The sequence below is a fragment of the Erithacus rubecula genome (genome assembly GCF_903797595.1).
Source record: "Erithacus rubecula genome assembly, chromosome: 15".
Taxonomy (NCBI): domain Eukaryota; kingdom Metazoa; phylum Chordata; class Aves; order Passeriformes; family Muscicapidae; genus Erithacus; species Erithacus rubecula.
In genome coordinates, this window is record NC_136667.1 from 34,232 (window position 1) to 48,070 (window position 13,839).

General features: G+C 37.1%; 1 protein-coding gene across 1 annotated transcript; it reads left to right on the forward strand.

Annotated features, from left to right (window-relative positions):
* On the forward strand, nt 1-13,118 carry HTATSF1 (HIV-1 Tat specific factor 1). The gene is made up of 9 exons (XM_079318544.1): nt 1-346; nt 3,908-4,112; nt 4,416-4,463; nt 5,585-5,739; nt 6,738-6,901; nt 8,459-8,558; nt 9,078-9,167; nt 9,646-9,783; nt 10,155-13,118. Exons 1-9 carry the CDS (start codon nt 170-172, stop codon nt 10,437-10,439), a joined length of 1,362 nt encoding a protein of 453 aa, XP_079174670.1. The 5' UTR covers nt 1-169; the 3' UTR covers nt 10,440-13,118.
* Nucleotides 13,119-13,839: the final 721 nt, after the last annotated feature.

Genomic DNA, 13,839 nt, shown 5'->3' on the forward strand with positions numbered 1-13,839 from the left:
CGGTAGGTACGGTGGCCGGTGGGGTGTTTCCGGTGTTGTCCGCGCCGGGGCCGGGGCCGGGGCCGTGTGAGGTGCGGGGTTGTCTGCGCGCGCTCCCGCTATCGAGAGGGGCGGGCTTCAGACGGTGGCCGAAGGAACGCGGTGCCCGAGGCCCAGTGAACGGCGCAGGATGAGCGGCAAGGACGGAAACGAGGAGTTCTACCGACAGCTGCAGCTCCAGCAGCAGTATGAGGCCAAGCCAGCCGAGGGTGAAGGCCAGGGCGAGTCTGACCCGTTTACCTACGTGGACCCTGCGGACGGGGCTGCCTACGAGTGGGACCTGGAAAAGAAGGCCTGGTTCCCCAAGGTGGGTACGGGGGAGCCCCGAGGAATGGGGAGAAGAAGGAGCTGTTGATGCCGCATCTCGTCAGTACGTTGGTGTCTTCATTCAGCCGCATCGTATTTGCTGCGAGGTCTCAGCAGTACCAAAACACATCTTTTTACAGGCAAAACCACGGTGTCGTCTCCGTCTCTAGCCGGCTGCGCTGTTGTGAGGAGCAGTGCGTTGGCTATTCGCCTTGGCGGAGAATCTGTAGAGTTGTTCGGGCCTAGGATGAAGTCACGGTTATATTTGTGGATGTTGATCGGAGGTGCCTGGGGTGTGTTTAGGTCTCTCTCTCTTTCACAGCAGCTTTGGCGGTCTCTTTGTGTGCAGTGTAGAAATGATTTAGTATGTTACGAGATCTAGATGGAAATAGAGTAGTATTATGCCTCTTTTATTGGTATCTGAAAATTAAATAAGAGATGTGTTGTTCCATCTCCTTCTGTCTGAGAAGTGCATTTGAAGAATAAGTGTATTTGTCATGTCACATTCCAGGCATGGAAATACATTGCCATTTCTAATTTTTTTTAAAAATCGTTAAATATTTTAGGTATAAGATACGATCTTTGTATAATAATATGGCCCTTCAAAGGGAGAATGAACATAAATTTATTGTGTTGAGCCAATTTACTGATCTGCAAGTGAAATAGTAGTTTTGTTATCATACAGCAATGAATGAGGGCAATTATTTAATTTAATATTAAGATACTTTATGGAATCTATTTGATGGATGTCATGTGCCAATTCTAGTTTGTGACTGTGTATTCATTGCAATTCAGAGAATGAGTGAGAGTGAAGCCTATAGTGCCAAGTTTGAATGTGTGCAACCCTAGGAAGGTGTCTGTGGAGCAGATGGCTTATGGAGGGGCAAAATGTGAGAATTCCAGACTCACAAAGTGGAGTGATGGAGAAATGAGTATTCCTGGCTCCCTGTGTACTGCTATATCCAGTAATCACAGTAATTTGTAAAAGGATTCTTCATGTTTTGCTCCAGTTTCTTCCCCTTCTTCTAACCTGTTTTGAAATGTCTCTTGTCAGTAGCATTCGTCTTTCCTGAGTGCTTTTCTTATCTATTCTGCCTTTGAGAGGAGATAACATTGAGGGTTGGACAGCTTAAATAGGAGCAGAAAAGTTCATTCCTGAATATGATGTATAATAGAAGCTGGTGATCTATCCATGATCCATAGTGCTGCACAAAGATTCTTTACCCAGCTGGCTGCCATAGAGTTTTTCAGGTTACTTCTTTTGGCTGATGTTTACTAACAGAACTTTTTACCCAGATAAACTAAAAAGGCTGTTGTAACCAGAAGCTGTACTTCTTTCTCCATGGGCAGTAATGAAATTTTAATCTCCGTTTCTTGACAAAAGATGAAAATATTCTGACTGGCCTAAGTAATTGTTATCTATGGACTGGGGTTGCACTGCATCTCTGCTTTGGGAATGCAGTGTCTGCTGAACTTCCACTAAAGCACATTTCAAAGCAGTGCAAAACGTGAATGATATTATTCTGTCAGCATTCCCCAGAAAAAGCTGGAGACAACAAAATGCTTGATAGAAGCAATTGTAACATCATTTATTATTTAATTATTTTTATTTCAATGGTACTGCATTGGTGAATACTAACTTTTTAAATGCTTCATAGGCATAGCACAAAATAACGTGTGGAATTCATCTGCTGGTTGCATCATTTGCTGTGAAAATACAGCCATTGGCAAGCACAGGATATCTGTTCTTGTTTTGGTTAATCTATTCCTTTCCATTTCAGTGGCACCAGCAGTTAATTACATGCTCACATGTCCTGTAGTTATGTGTTTCTTTTCCTATAACCTATATTCCTATATTCCTATCACCCTAAACTGCATGAGCGTGTAGGTGATCTCTGTGTGCATGATCTCTGTGATGTTCTCCACCAGAATTGGATTGAGGTCCCCAGGAAGTAGTTCTGTGACTACTTGTTTCTGGTGGTATCGCAGAAGTTCTAATAAAAGCCTTTATATGTCTATAAACTCCTCTGTGCTTGTAAAAAAAACATTTTTAGGTGAAGTAGTGGTAATGGTTATAATGGTAGGATGATAGCATTTTATGCAAAAAACATCTTTGTTACCGAGTGGCAAAATTTCATAATCCATGGTAGATGATTCGCTAAGAATAAATGGAGGTTTACACAGAATGCAGTTCCACTGGAAGCTGAAAAATAATCATGTTGCAGGTTTAACCTAATTTACTAGTAGCTTCTCTGATAAAAATTATTAATGCTGTTCACCAGCAAGAATAGAAGCTTCTTAATACTCTGGAACTCATCAGCTGTGGCACTAGGGATTTGCTAAGATGGCTAATGTCAAAGATAATGAACCTGATAAGAGCAGAGTTTTCTTCGTTAAATGTGGTTGTACTGTTTCTTTGTCTTGACTCTGTGTTACATTATACCTGTAAGAGCAGCCATTTGCATTTTCTTTATTGAGGTGTGTGGCAGATCTTGTTTAGCTTAAGAGCTATTTTGTGCTAACCTTTAAAGTTATGGGGCTCCATAACTCCATCTGGCATTATTCCTGACAAGCCTGTTACTGTCAATTTTGCATTTCTGATTTGTCATAATGAAATTGTAGAGTTGAAACATCAAGCTTCAAATCACTGTGGAAGATAAGAAATTACATTTTCACTGCTGACACTTGGAATTGCTCTATTACAATAGCTTAATGGCATTAAGTTTTGTTCCCTTTTGAATACAGATGATGCAAGTGCAGCAAAGGTCAAATTCAGGTAAAAGTTTTGAAGGTTAAGACTCAGTTTTGAGAAAAACTATTTCAGAGTGTGCTACTTCAGAAAATACTTCATAATGCATGGATGCTAACAAAGGCAGATCTGATGTATCTCTGCATGCGATTGCTAGTGGCTGGAAGCACTGGGTGTAATTTGTGGGGTTTTTTTCTTTTATTTTGATCTCTAAAACATAGGCATTGGCCAAGCTGATATTTTATCCAAATACAGTCTCTCTGGTAAAGATGAAGCTAATTCTTTATCTATTTGTAGGATATAAAGTAAAGCCTATTGCCTTAGAAGCAACGTGCTAAAATAAATGTCTGGTTAAGTGCAATATTTACTGTCTGTCAACATAAATATATGTCGTATCTGGAAATGATTCCATGAAAAGGCAGATGCCTGTAAATTTCAGTCATTCATCTTCTGTGGATAAGTCACTTTACCACTTCACCACAGCCAGGGGTGCTTGGTTTCTGTCCTTCAGGCAGATCCAATTCACATGGAAAGCAGAAAGCTTTGTTTGAAAAATGGCAGAACTTGTGAAATGTTTGCGTAAAAACTAAATATGCTCTATGGAGTTTGTGTCTTGGTCTATTTCAGGTAATGCCTGAACTGATTGTTCTTGTTGTGTGTATGACTTTGCAAAGATAATTTTTAAAGTTTTAAAATACTGTTGTTTTCTATGTTGACAGATTAGAAAATGACCGTCACCTAACTAATGTTAAGATACAACCCTGAATTTATAGTTCTTTGAAATATTATAATAATTTTCCTAATTTCTCTTAGATAACGGAAGATTTCCTGGCAACCTATCATGCCAACTATGGCTTCCATGCAGATGAGACAGATACTTCATCTACTTCTGGTACAGCCACTGAAAGTAAGCAACCAGTAAGTTCTAAGACACCAGGAACACAACCATCAGCAAATGAGATGGGACAAAAACAAACAGATCCAAAACAAAAATCGGAAAAAAGGAAGCTAGAGCCAGGTAAGTGGCAAAATATTTCTCTCTGTGCAGTCTGTGACCTGTATTGTACTGAGGGAAAACTGGCAGTTGATCATTACTATCTAGTGCAGCAAAGGTAAGGTTATGCTAGTAATTTGCAGAATGGTTCTATAATTGTGTGGTACTTCACAGGTATCCTCCTAAATCTGTATATAAGGAGCAAAAAAGCAAATTAAGGCATGTTCAGAGCTTCCCTGTGAGCAAGCAAAAATTCTTATGGAATATAAATGTGTATGCTCCCATGTTTAATGTATTACCATAACTGAATTAAGCTCTTGTATTTAGGGTGGTTTCATGTTGAAGAAGACAGAAACACAAATGTTTATGTGACAGGTAAGTAATAGTATTTATCTACTTTGAGCTAAAGATGGTAAAAGAGACTCATATATGTCTCTAATATTATCTATTCAGTCTGTCACTTGCAAGTTACTTAATGTTATGTTCCTGACTGCATAATGTCTGTGACCTTTAAATTGCAGATGTGGGGGAAAGAAGTAGAGTGAATGTATTCCGTGCTTTTATATGTTAAATAGGATATTCTGTGAGCTGTGTCAGCTAAGTCACTAATTTATTTTTTTATAATAAAAACAATTTCTGCAGGCTTTTAACGTATAGGATAATGACAAGTTTGTGATGAGATAGTGGACCGACTATACACATGACTTAATCTACAGTTTTCATTTGCTGTAATAAATAATTATTAGGTAAGAAGGAGGAAAGAGTAAAAAAATTGTTTGGAACAGTGTGAGAAAGTAATGTGAAAGCTCAAATGAAATTATCTGTGCACTTATTGTGGCATTTTTCTGCCTCTTTTGGATGGTGGGGTGTTATCTCTAGATGCATATACTTAGGTACACTTGGTGGTTGTGAACAGTCACAGGAGTGCACATACTTGCATTTTCAAAAATCTTTGTGGGCCAAACTAGCATGGGACATCCACATAATTTTCTCATCCATTTTGGTTTTTTTCTTATCCTCAATTCAGGGTTTAGATTTAAAATCTCTATACATTATCAGTTACTCTTTATTCAATTTGTGAATGGAGAAAACAGTTGTCTGTTTATAGGTCATGTTTTTACAGGAGGGAGTTTTGTCTGATACCTAGAAATGCAATGGAATTTGGGCAGGAGAGATACATTTGGAGAGGCCGTTGTGTCCACTGCAGTGTTGATGACGTGTAACAATAAATCTCTAGGTGTACGTATTAGGGAGCACAGAGATCTTTCTGTGCGTTACACCTATTACAAGTACAGGGATTTTCTGAACACTGGTATGAGGTAATGCTTAGAAGGTAATGCCCAGAGACAGTGGTTTCTTGCAGTGTATGTAAAATGTTGTCTTTTGTTTTGGTATCTTTTATTTAAAGAAACACTATAGAAATATTTGTTCTAATGAGGTTTTTGGTTTTTTTTAATAGACCATATTTAGGCCTTCCTTTTGAATTTATTATGCAGGTTTACCTCCAGACATTACAAAAGATGAATTTGTACAAGTGATGTCAAAATGCGGTATCATCATGCGAGATCCTCAGACAGAAGAACACAAGATCAAACTGTACAAAGATAAGGAAGGAAATCTTAAAGGAGATGGCCTCTGTTGTTATCTGAAGGTCAGTGGTGCACTGAAATGCAGTTTTCCATCCCTGTGAAGGCACATGTGGCCATTGTTTCAGAGTCACATTCAGAAGATTAGTGAAAATCTAAAGCACAGTTTGGGATCTAGGTGTCTGTTTTAAAGATTTATTCCAGAAATGCCCACTTACCTCTTATGCAACCTCACCCTCTGCCTGGAAATGGCCATAATACCTGCTGAACATGTCTCTACCTGCTGCTTTCTTGGGTGCCAGAGAGTTTAAATGGGAGTCTCCTCATCTTTTACTTTGGGAATATGCCCCTGTGTAACCAAGAATACAGAAATACCGAGCCAGGAAGGAACATACTGTAGTCCTGTATTTACAGCTTTAAATTGAGAACTGATGTGGTTCAGAACTGTGCTTTCATTTTTTATTAAGCTGTAAAAGTTTAGGCTGCAGTACTATTTCCTTATGTGTTTCACTTGTGAATCATTTGGAAAGATGGTGATTGCAAGTGCAGTTGGCTTTAGTTCTGCAAGAAGTACTAGGAAGTAGTAAATCAAATGGTTTATAGTCTCTGCTATTTTTGTAATTGTAGTTGTTGGGGCTGTGGAGTGCCCAAGCATAAATACTGTCTTCACTCTAAAGGACTTTCAGAAAAATATCAAAAATTACTTAAGAGTCTCTTCTTGGAAAAGTGATGCAAGTTTTATGGGAAATCAGTCTCCTAAAACCTTTTTATTCTTCCTTTTAAGTTCATCAGCTTGCTTGCATGTTGCAGTTTAGTGTCTGTGACATATTTGAATGAAATATATGTAGCTGCTTTTGGAGGTATTAATGAGTTACAACAGGAGTGAAGAAATACTTAGTCTTGATCAAGAAAACAGTGCCAGCTGTCTGTCAGAAGATGGCATTATGGTTTTCAGTGACGGGAACTTGATTCTTAGCACAGTATGCTTAATGATGTGTTATTGGAATGCAGTTTGATTTCTCCACGTGCTTTAAAGTTTGTGCTGTGTTTTATCCTCAAATAGAGAGAATCAGTTCAACTTGCTTTGAGGCTTCTGGATGAAGCAGAAATCCGAGGCTATAAATTGCATGTGGAGGTTGCAAAGTTCCAACTGAAGGGGGAGTATGATGCAAGCAAAAAGAAGAAGAAATGTAAAGACTACAAGAAGAAGTTGTCGCAGCAGCAGAAGTTTGTATTTTTTATTTCAGTAAAATATTGCTTGAATTCTAAGTGCTGTTAGCAAAATGGTGCTTTCTTTGAAATACAATTCTAAGTTTTGCAGAAGTTAAAGTCTTGTCTGACAGTGCAACAGCTTAACTATTGCACGTTTGAAGGGGAGTAACTCCTAGATTAAGTGGTGATATATTTAATTTCTTTGTGATTCACACACTAAAACAATACATAGGGAGCAATGGTGCCTTCAGATGCAGAAGAAAATATAACAAGTTGGGGGAAATAAACTCTTTTCCTCTTCAGTAGAAAAGAGCGTGCAAGTTCTGTCACAATATCGGGCCTTACTACTGGGAGGTCATAACACTCTTGCTGCTCATATATTTAGTGCCATACTGCAGTAGTTGCAAAGGGCAAGAAATGCTGGCTGCCACAGGAACAAATACTAAAATATCTCTGTAGATTTTCCCAGACATCTCTCTCTGATACAAAATATACTGGCTTTGAGTTGCACCTTGTTTCATTGCTTTTGTCACTTAAAAATTATTCTTGTGCCTTTTGGAACCAAGAAGATGCAGAAGAAAAGAAAAGTTTGAGTATTTTTGATACTTCGATGAAAGCAACATTCCACTAGCACTGTAAATAGTAACACGAAAATGTTTTCCCATAGTTAAGGGGAGCAAAGGCTACTTGATACCTTATTGATTAAAGCCAGAAGTATATCTGCCCCAAAGATACACTGACAGCAGGTGTATGAAAATTATGAAATTGCTTTTGACAGCAATTTGTGTGAATAAAAGGAGAGTGTTCCTTTTGAGTTTAAGGGCATAATTTACTGCTTTAACTGCTCTCATTGGAAATCCGAGTTTTCTTCAGATAAAGTAGCAGGTACAAGAAGAAACTTAAGATTTCCCCACCGCAGTGTATGATCTTGAGATTTGAAAGTGTAAATAAATGTGCGGGTGTAAGTAAATGTGTAGAAATGTAGGCATTTCTACAAGAAATAAGATTTGTCGTGAGAGGGCAAAGTCCTAGAACAGATGTGCTAGGTTACAGATGGCTACTTTGTGTTAGTGGCTCTACACTGGGGAGCAAAATGCATCTTGTAGTAATGCCTGTCAAGGTATTCTTGCATGTTCTTTTAAATAAAAGTAATTAAATTTTACCTAGGGAATAGTGGATCTCCTTTTTTACAGAATAAGTTAGGAAAAAATGGTGAAATTCTGGCATTTTAATTGCACTTGGAAACAGCTGGTTCCTTTATCTGAGTTGATATTAGGAGGGAATTAATACTTTATAAATATTTTCTTGTGTTTTAAAGAAAAGATTTTTCCTTGAAAGATTATTTATATTCCCTCTAGGAGCCTTTAAGTACCTTAAAACTTTAAATGCTTTGCAGCAGTAGTAAACCTGGGTAATTACTGTGTTTTTTAGAAGAATAACTTCACTCTTTCTGTGCAAATATATGTTAATATAGTGCAAGAAATGCCAAATTAATGATTTTTTCCAATAAATACTTGTAGAAACTGAAGAGAGCTGCAACAATACCTTCTTACTGTTGCTTCATTTCATTAGACAGCTGGATTGGAGGCCGGAGAAAAAAGATGGGGCAACTCGAATGCGGCATGAACGCATCATTATTATCAGGAATATGTTTCACCCCAAGGACTTTGAGGTAGGAAGATGCAGTTTATTTCTGTAGGTTGTGCTATTAGAAGTTAACATTACTGACCTTTCTGCCATACAAATTATAGCAAAATTCTAAGCAGATGAAAACAAAATTAAACCTGCTGTTTGGGAAGGGTGTTCTCCTGTGTCAAACATCTGCTTTAAATTCATTCATCTCTCTCCAAAAGCAAGAGAAAATATTGCTAAGAATGTGTTTTTCAAGTCAGGGTTTTTCACTGTCTGGGAAACCTATATGTCTGACAAAATTCCATTGTGGATGGAAAGAGGAGTAAACAACAGTAATGGTTAGATTGAAGAAACGAGCACAAAGTAGCTTTATTAACAAGTAGTATTTATTAAATTAGCTTATTAAAGCCAACTCCTAGGTGGCTTTGAAAATGCAGCATAACAGCATTTAATTTATGGACTTGTAATGGATTGAGAGATGTGTACCACTGGTGATAGAGCAAAAATAAAGCTGAGAGGAGTGCTTGTGTTTAGTTAAAGCTGTGTAATTGCTTTGTAGGAGGACCCTTTGGTGTTAAATGAGATAAGAGAAGATCTGCGGACAGAGTGTGAAAAGTTTGGTCAAGTAAAGAAGGTTCTCATATTTGATGTAGGTACTTTTATATGTTGTGTTGGCAGAATTGGTGTAATGTGCAAAGGTGCAAAACATTTAGGCCGCTTTAAATATGAGCGGAGCATTCATTTGGGTATGTTTACTTCATGGAAACTTGATTTAATCTTTTGGTACTTTAAAACTTCTGGAACTTAATGTCTAAGCAATTCAGCCTATCTAAAGGCAAACTGACTCTTCCCAGGAGTTTGGATGTGTGTTACAAGTTTGAAAGTGTATGGATACATTATTTGTAGCTAAGCTAGCTGAATATGTTTTTGTTTTCTGTGTTCAGAAATTGTGTTCTGTGTGCTAATAGAACAACGTATGGAAACTTGAAAACTGAGCTTTTCAAACGTGATTATGCATGATTGGAATTAGAGCTATATCCTGATTGATTTTATAAGACAATTTAAAGGGTATTGGAATGAATGCATTAGATAGAATATTATTAAATGCAACTTCCTTGTCCTTATAGAGGCACCCTGATGGCGTTGCTTCTGTGTCATTTAAAGAAGCAACAGAAGCTGATCTGTGCAAGCTGACTCTAAATGGAAGGTGGTTTGGTGGCCGTCAGCTCAGTGCTGAAACGTGGGATGGTGTAACGGATTATCAGGTAACCTTTCATGGCTCTGTTTTATCAAATATGTCTTCCAAACAGTAAATCTGCTTGAATTCTAGGAGTGCTGGGCATTTCTGTTCCCATACTCTTCCCCTGCCCATGCCTGCATTATCTTGCTGCTCTTCAAAAGCTGTATGATGTCTCAAAAAATCGTTCTCAATTATTCAACTTAGCAAAAAATTAGAGGACCTGTTTGAGTACTGAAAGTGTCAGCTTAGAGGATTAGCCACTGGATGTACAGATCATTAGGTCACAGTCAGCAATTGAGATATTTCTGTAATATAAATATTTGTTTAATTTTATCTGTGTAAATCCTCATTTTGAGTATGTCTCTGTAATGATATGTATAAACACTTCTTTAACAGGTGGAGGAGACTGCAAGAGAAAGGGAAGAAAGGCTCAAGGTGTGGGAGTCATTTTTAGGGGATCCTGATGCCAAAGAACAGCTAACTACAGCTGATTCGGATTCTGCATCAAGTAGTTTTAAACTGCCCGAAGGGAAACAACCTCCAGAGGTTAATGACGCACCTAAGGAGGATGCAAATGATGAAGCTCATAAGAGGGAGAATAATGGTGAGGGTATTAATGAAGATGGAGCTCCATCCACAGACAGCAGCGTTGCAGACAGCGATGGTGAAGCTGATACATAACATCTTTAATGCTTTAGGAAAGCGTGATTTTTAGGGTGATGTTTGAGTGTATCCCTTTCTTCAGGATGACTGCAGACAATATGCATATGAGTATAGGTATATTAGAATGTCATTAACTGTGTGCTTTGAAGTTTTCATTAAAAGCAGTATTTAATGAGGTTCTAAAAGTTTGTATTAATTGGCTGTTCAGGTTTAGTAACTCAAGTTGCCTAGAATGCAGTAAAACTCATCAAGCTTCTTTTGTCCTAACTATGCTTGCCAGTGTTTCATCATGTGAGTGTGAAATAAGTTCCAACTCTTAAGTTTATGTAACTATATGTAACTTACGCAATGCAAAGCTTTTACAAGATTTGTGGATTGTACTGTTAATTTTCCTGAACCCTTGGAACTCGGTATTTCAATAATCTATGTCCTGGTACGTTGGATTGTTTTATGGAGCAGGTGCTGTGATCCATATAGGGTGAATGCACTGGATGTGTTGCTATGCGTTATGTAGCAGATGATGAGTAGTATCAGGTCACAAGCTTAAAGAAAGTGGCAGACAGTGCTGCCATAGCAATCCTAAGGCAAAATGAGTGGTTAGTAAATCACAGCATTCAGCGAATTAATTTTTCTTTCCCCTGTTTAGATGTTCTGTTGATATTGGATAGAGGCTGGAGTTGTGTCAGGGAGACTAGAAATGCATGAACACACATATTCTAGGCCATAATAACATTGATTTTGCACTCTGATGGTCTGTATGCAGTAGGTATCAAAATAGGCTTTTAATTTTTGTGGCGGCTTAATTAGTTCTTGCTTTTATATTAATGTAAAGGTTTTTCATTAACTTTGTTAACATGATGAATGTGAGTTTTCATCAGCATTTTAGTTTAGCTCTGTGTGCTCTTCGCAGTGAAGACGATCTTCTGTATTTCATAAAATTTAAATGGTTTTGGCAGCTCCAACTGCAGTTTGTTATGCAAAAGTTAGAAATGTTAAAATGCTTTCAAATAATGCTCTTACATGGAAGAAGCAAATGGTAGTTATCTTCAAAATATTTCCAAAAGCAAGGGCTTAGAATTCTAACTTTAGATATCTTACTAAGTGGCAGACTTTAAAAAAATAACTGGGAGGAGCTGTTTTTGGCATAGTCATTCTTAATTTAGAATTTTTACTTTGATAAGTAAGGATAGAAGAACATGGATTTAGGCACTAAACAATTAAAAATTTGTAGCATGCTGTTCACATGGATGATCACCAGTACACGTTTGCAAGGAAGATCCTTTGAATGTTTTTAATTCATCTTGGGTTGCAAAAAACTATAGATGCTGATTCCTGTGCTTCTGTCATGAGGTAATCTGAAAATGTTATTTTCAAATCCTGTGCTCTGAGATTACCATACAGATTTTTTTCTTGGATTCTGTATGGTTGTCTAAGTTTATTTTGTTGGAGTTTTTTTAATGCATAGTCAATATGTCTGGTTTGCTATGCCAACAAAAGCATCTAAGTTATTACTTGACATTGTGGTTATAAATTATATAAATTTTGTATTATATATACATTTTTGCCACAATGTGTCATCTCTTGTGACAAAAGTAGCTGTCATATTTTGAATTTAGGGGTTAAAAGTCTGGGGGCTCATAATAGGCTGATATGACAAATTTCCCACTTTAAGTTGCATTATAAAGAATAGATGTAGCTCTTGCCAGTCAATTTTCTCATCTTTCTAAGTATGTGGATTGTGTGTTTCAGCAAAGCAGGTGTTTGAAGAATTCAGGGAATCTGGAACACTGCCTATTTAGTAGCTGCCTGTAGTGGTGTATTCAGATACATTTCTGGATTGTGTTGGTTCTGCCTCAATTATTTTTATTGGTAAGAAGCACCACAGACTTTTGAGAGCTGGAAGTGTTTGCATGTGAGGAGTGTAATTTAGTATGGTGAGTATTGCTTTCAGTGCTCCTTTTTTTCTTCCAGCTTCTAGACTCCAGGCTTTAGATCTCTCACTGTTGTGTTTTGTTTACTTTTTTGTTTACTTTTTTTTTAAGGGAGTCCAGTTATATAACATGACACAGTTAAATCACTTCTTTTACAGTGGATTTACAACTGATGTAAGGAAACTTGTGGAAATATGTCTAAAACCTGTCAAGTTCTATGTAGCCTGATCATGGTATCAGATATGGAAAACAAGGGTAGTGTTACTGTTTGAAATAAGACTTTGAAAAATAAGGAATTGTTGTATGTGCAGTAAACCTTCATCCCTCCAATTGATGTGCAAATTTGACTGGCTTGCTGGAGAAGTTCAGTGTCTTAGTCCTTTCACTTTCTCCTTTAGACTTCACACTAAAGTAGTGCACTGAAAAAGACTGAGACCAAATGCTTTATTGGCTTTCCTATTAACTAAGATTCTTAAGAAATAAAAGCTCTTTTTCCGTGCAAATATGTTGTTCTCAAGTGTGGCATTATACTCAAACTCATGTTTTCCTTTTGTCTACCTCTATTTTCCCCAGTAAAATATAAAAATATATTTTTATAAGCTATTCGTTGAGTTATTGAGGCATTTAGTAATCCAAGGAGAGGTTAATGCAGCTGTGACTCTTTTCAGCAGATTTTCATTAAAACCAAATCCTTTAGATGTTTTCGTTTTTGAAATTATTTATAAAATTATTTTTAATCAATGAAGTTTTTATAAATCGGTCTGAACCGAAATAAAAAAAAATTGCAGGTGTTAAAATTGGTATTTTGAAGTATGATTATGAAATTCTTATAGTATAGAGCAGTAATGTTTGATAAGAAATTTTAACAAATCTGAATAAGTTGAGTTGCTTTTTAAACTTGCATACTTTTCTTACTGATCAGCATCATACAGAAATTGGTAAGAAATTAAAACCCTAAAGGAATTTTCACATTATTTTTTCTTTAATTAAAAGTGTTTTCTAATTACTTTTCTTGCTCCTTAGAAGTGACAAAAAAAACCTTTTTGCTCAGTTGCTAAGTTTTTTTTAGGTTTCATTCCAGTGTTCCAGTGTACTACATGTTCCTCCATCCCTTTGCTTTTGGTGAGAGGTTCATTTTAAGAGAATGTCTCCTTTCCTCTGTGTATAATGAAAACAATAATTAGCAGCAGGCTGAAACAATTTGTGGCTAATTATTTTTGCTCAGTTTTGAACTAGAGAAATAGCTGTTTCTACCAATATTCAGTGTAACAAAATGCATTTAAAGCCACTTAAATACAGTACAACAAGGTATTAACTGATCCTTCAGCAGAATTTGGCAGAATCACTTTCTGAACCATCCAAAGTAAGTGCTTAGCTTCAGGATTAATTGGTAGTTTGCTTTAAAATCAAATACTGTTCAGTGTTTTGATAGGAAGGAGTTTTTATGGAGTTACAGGTATTCACCAGAGATGATGTAGCTGGAGGAG

What these genes read in the sequence shown, in the direction of transcription:
- HTATSF1 (XM_079318544.1), top strand. Translation starts at nt 170, where the DNA reads ATGAGCGGCAAGGACGGAAACGAGGAGTTCTACCGACAGCTGCAGCTC. An exon ending in AAAAAGGAAGCTAGAGCCAG is followed by an intron (nt 4,113 to 4,415) that starts GTAAGTGGCAAA and finishes TCTTGTATTTAG; the next exon opens with GGTGGTTTCATGTTGAAGAA. An exon ending in TTCACCCCAAGGACTTTGAG is followed by an intron (nt 8,559 to 9,077) that starts GTAGGAAGATGC and finishes ATTGCTTTGTAG; the next exon opens with GAGGACCCTTTGGTGTTAAA.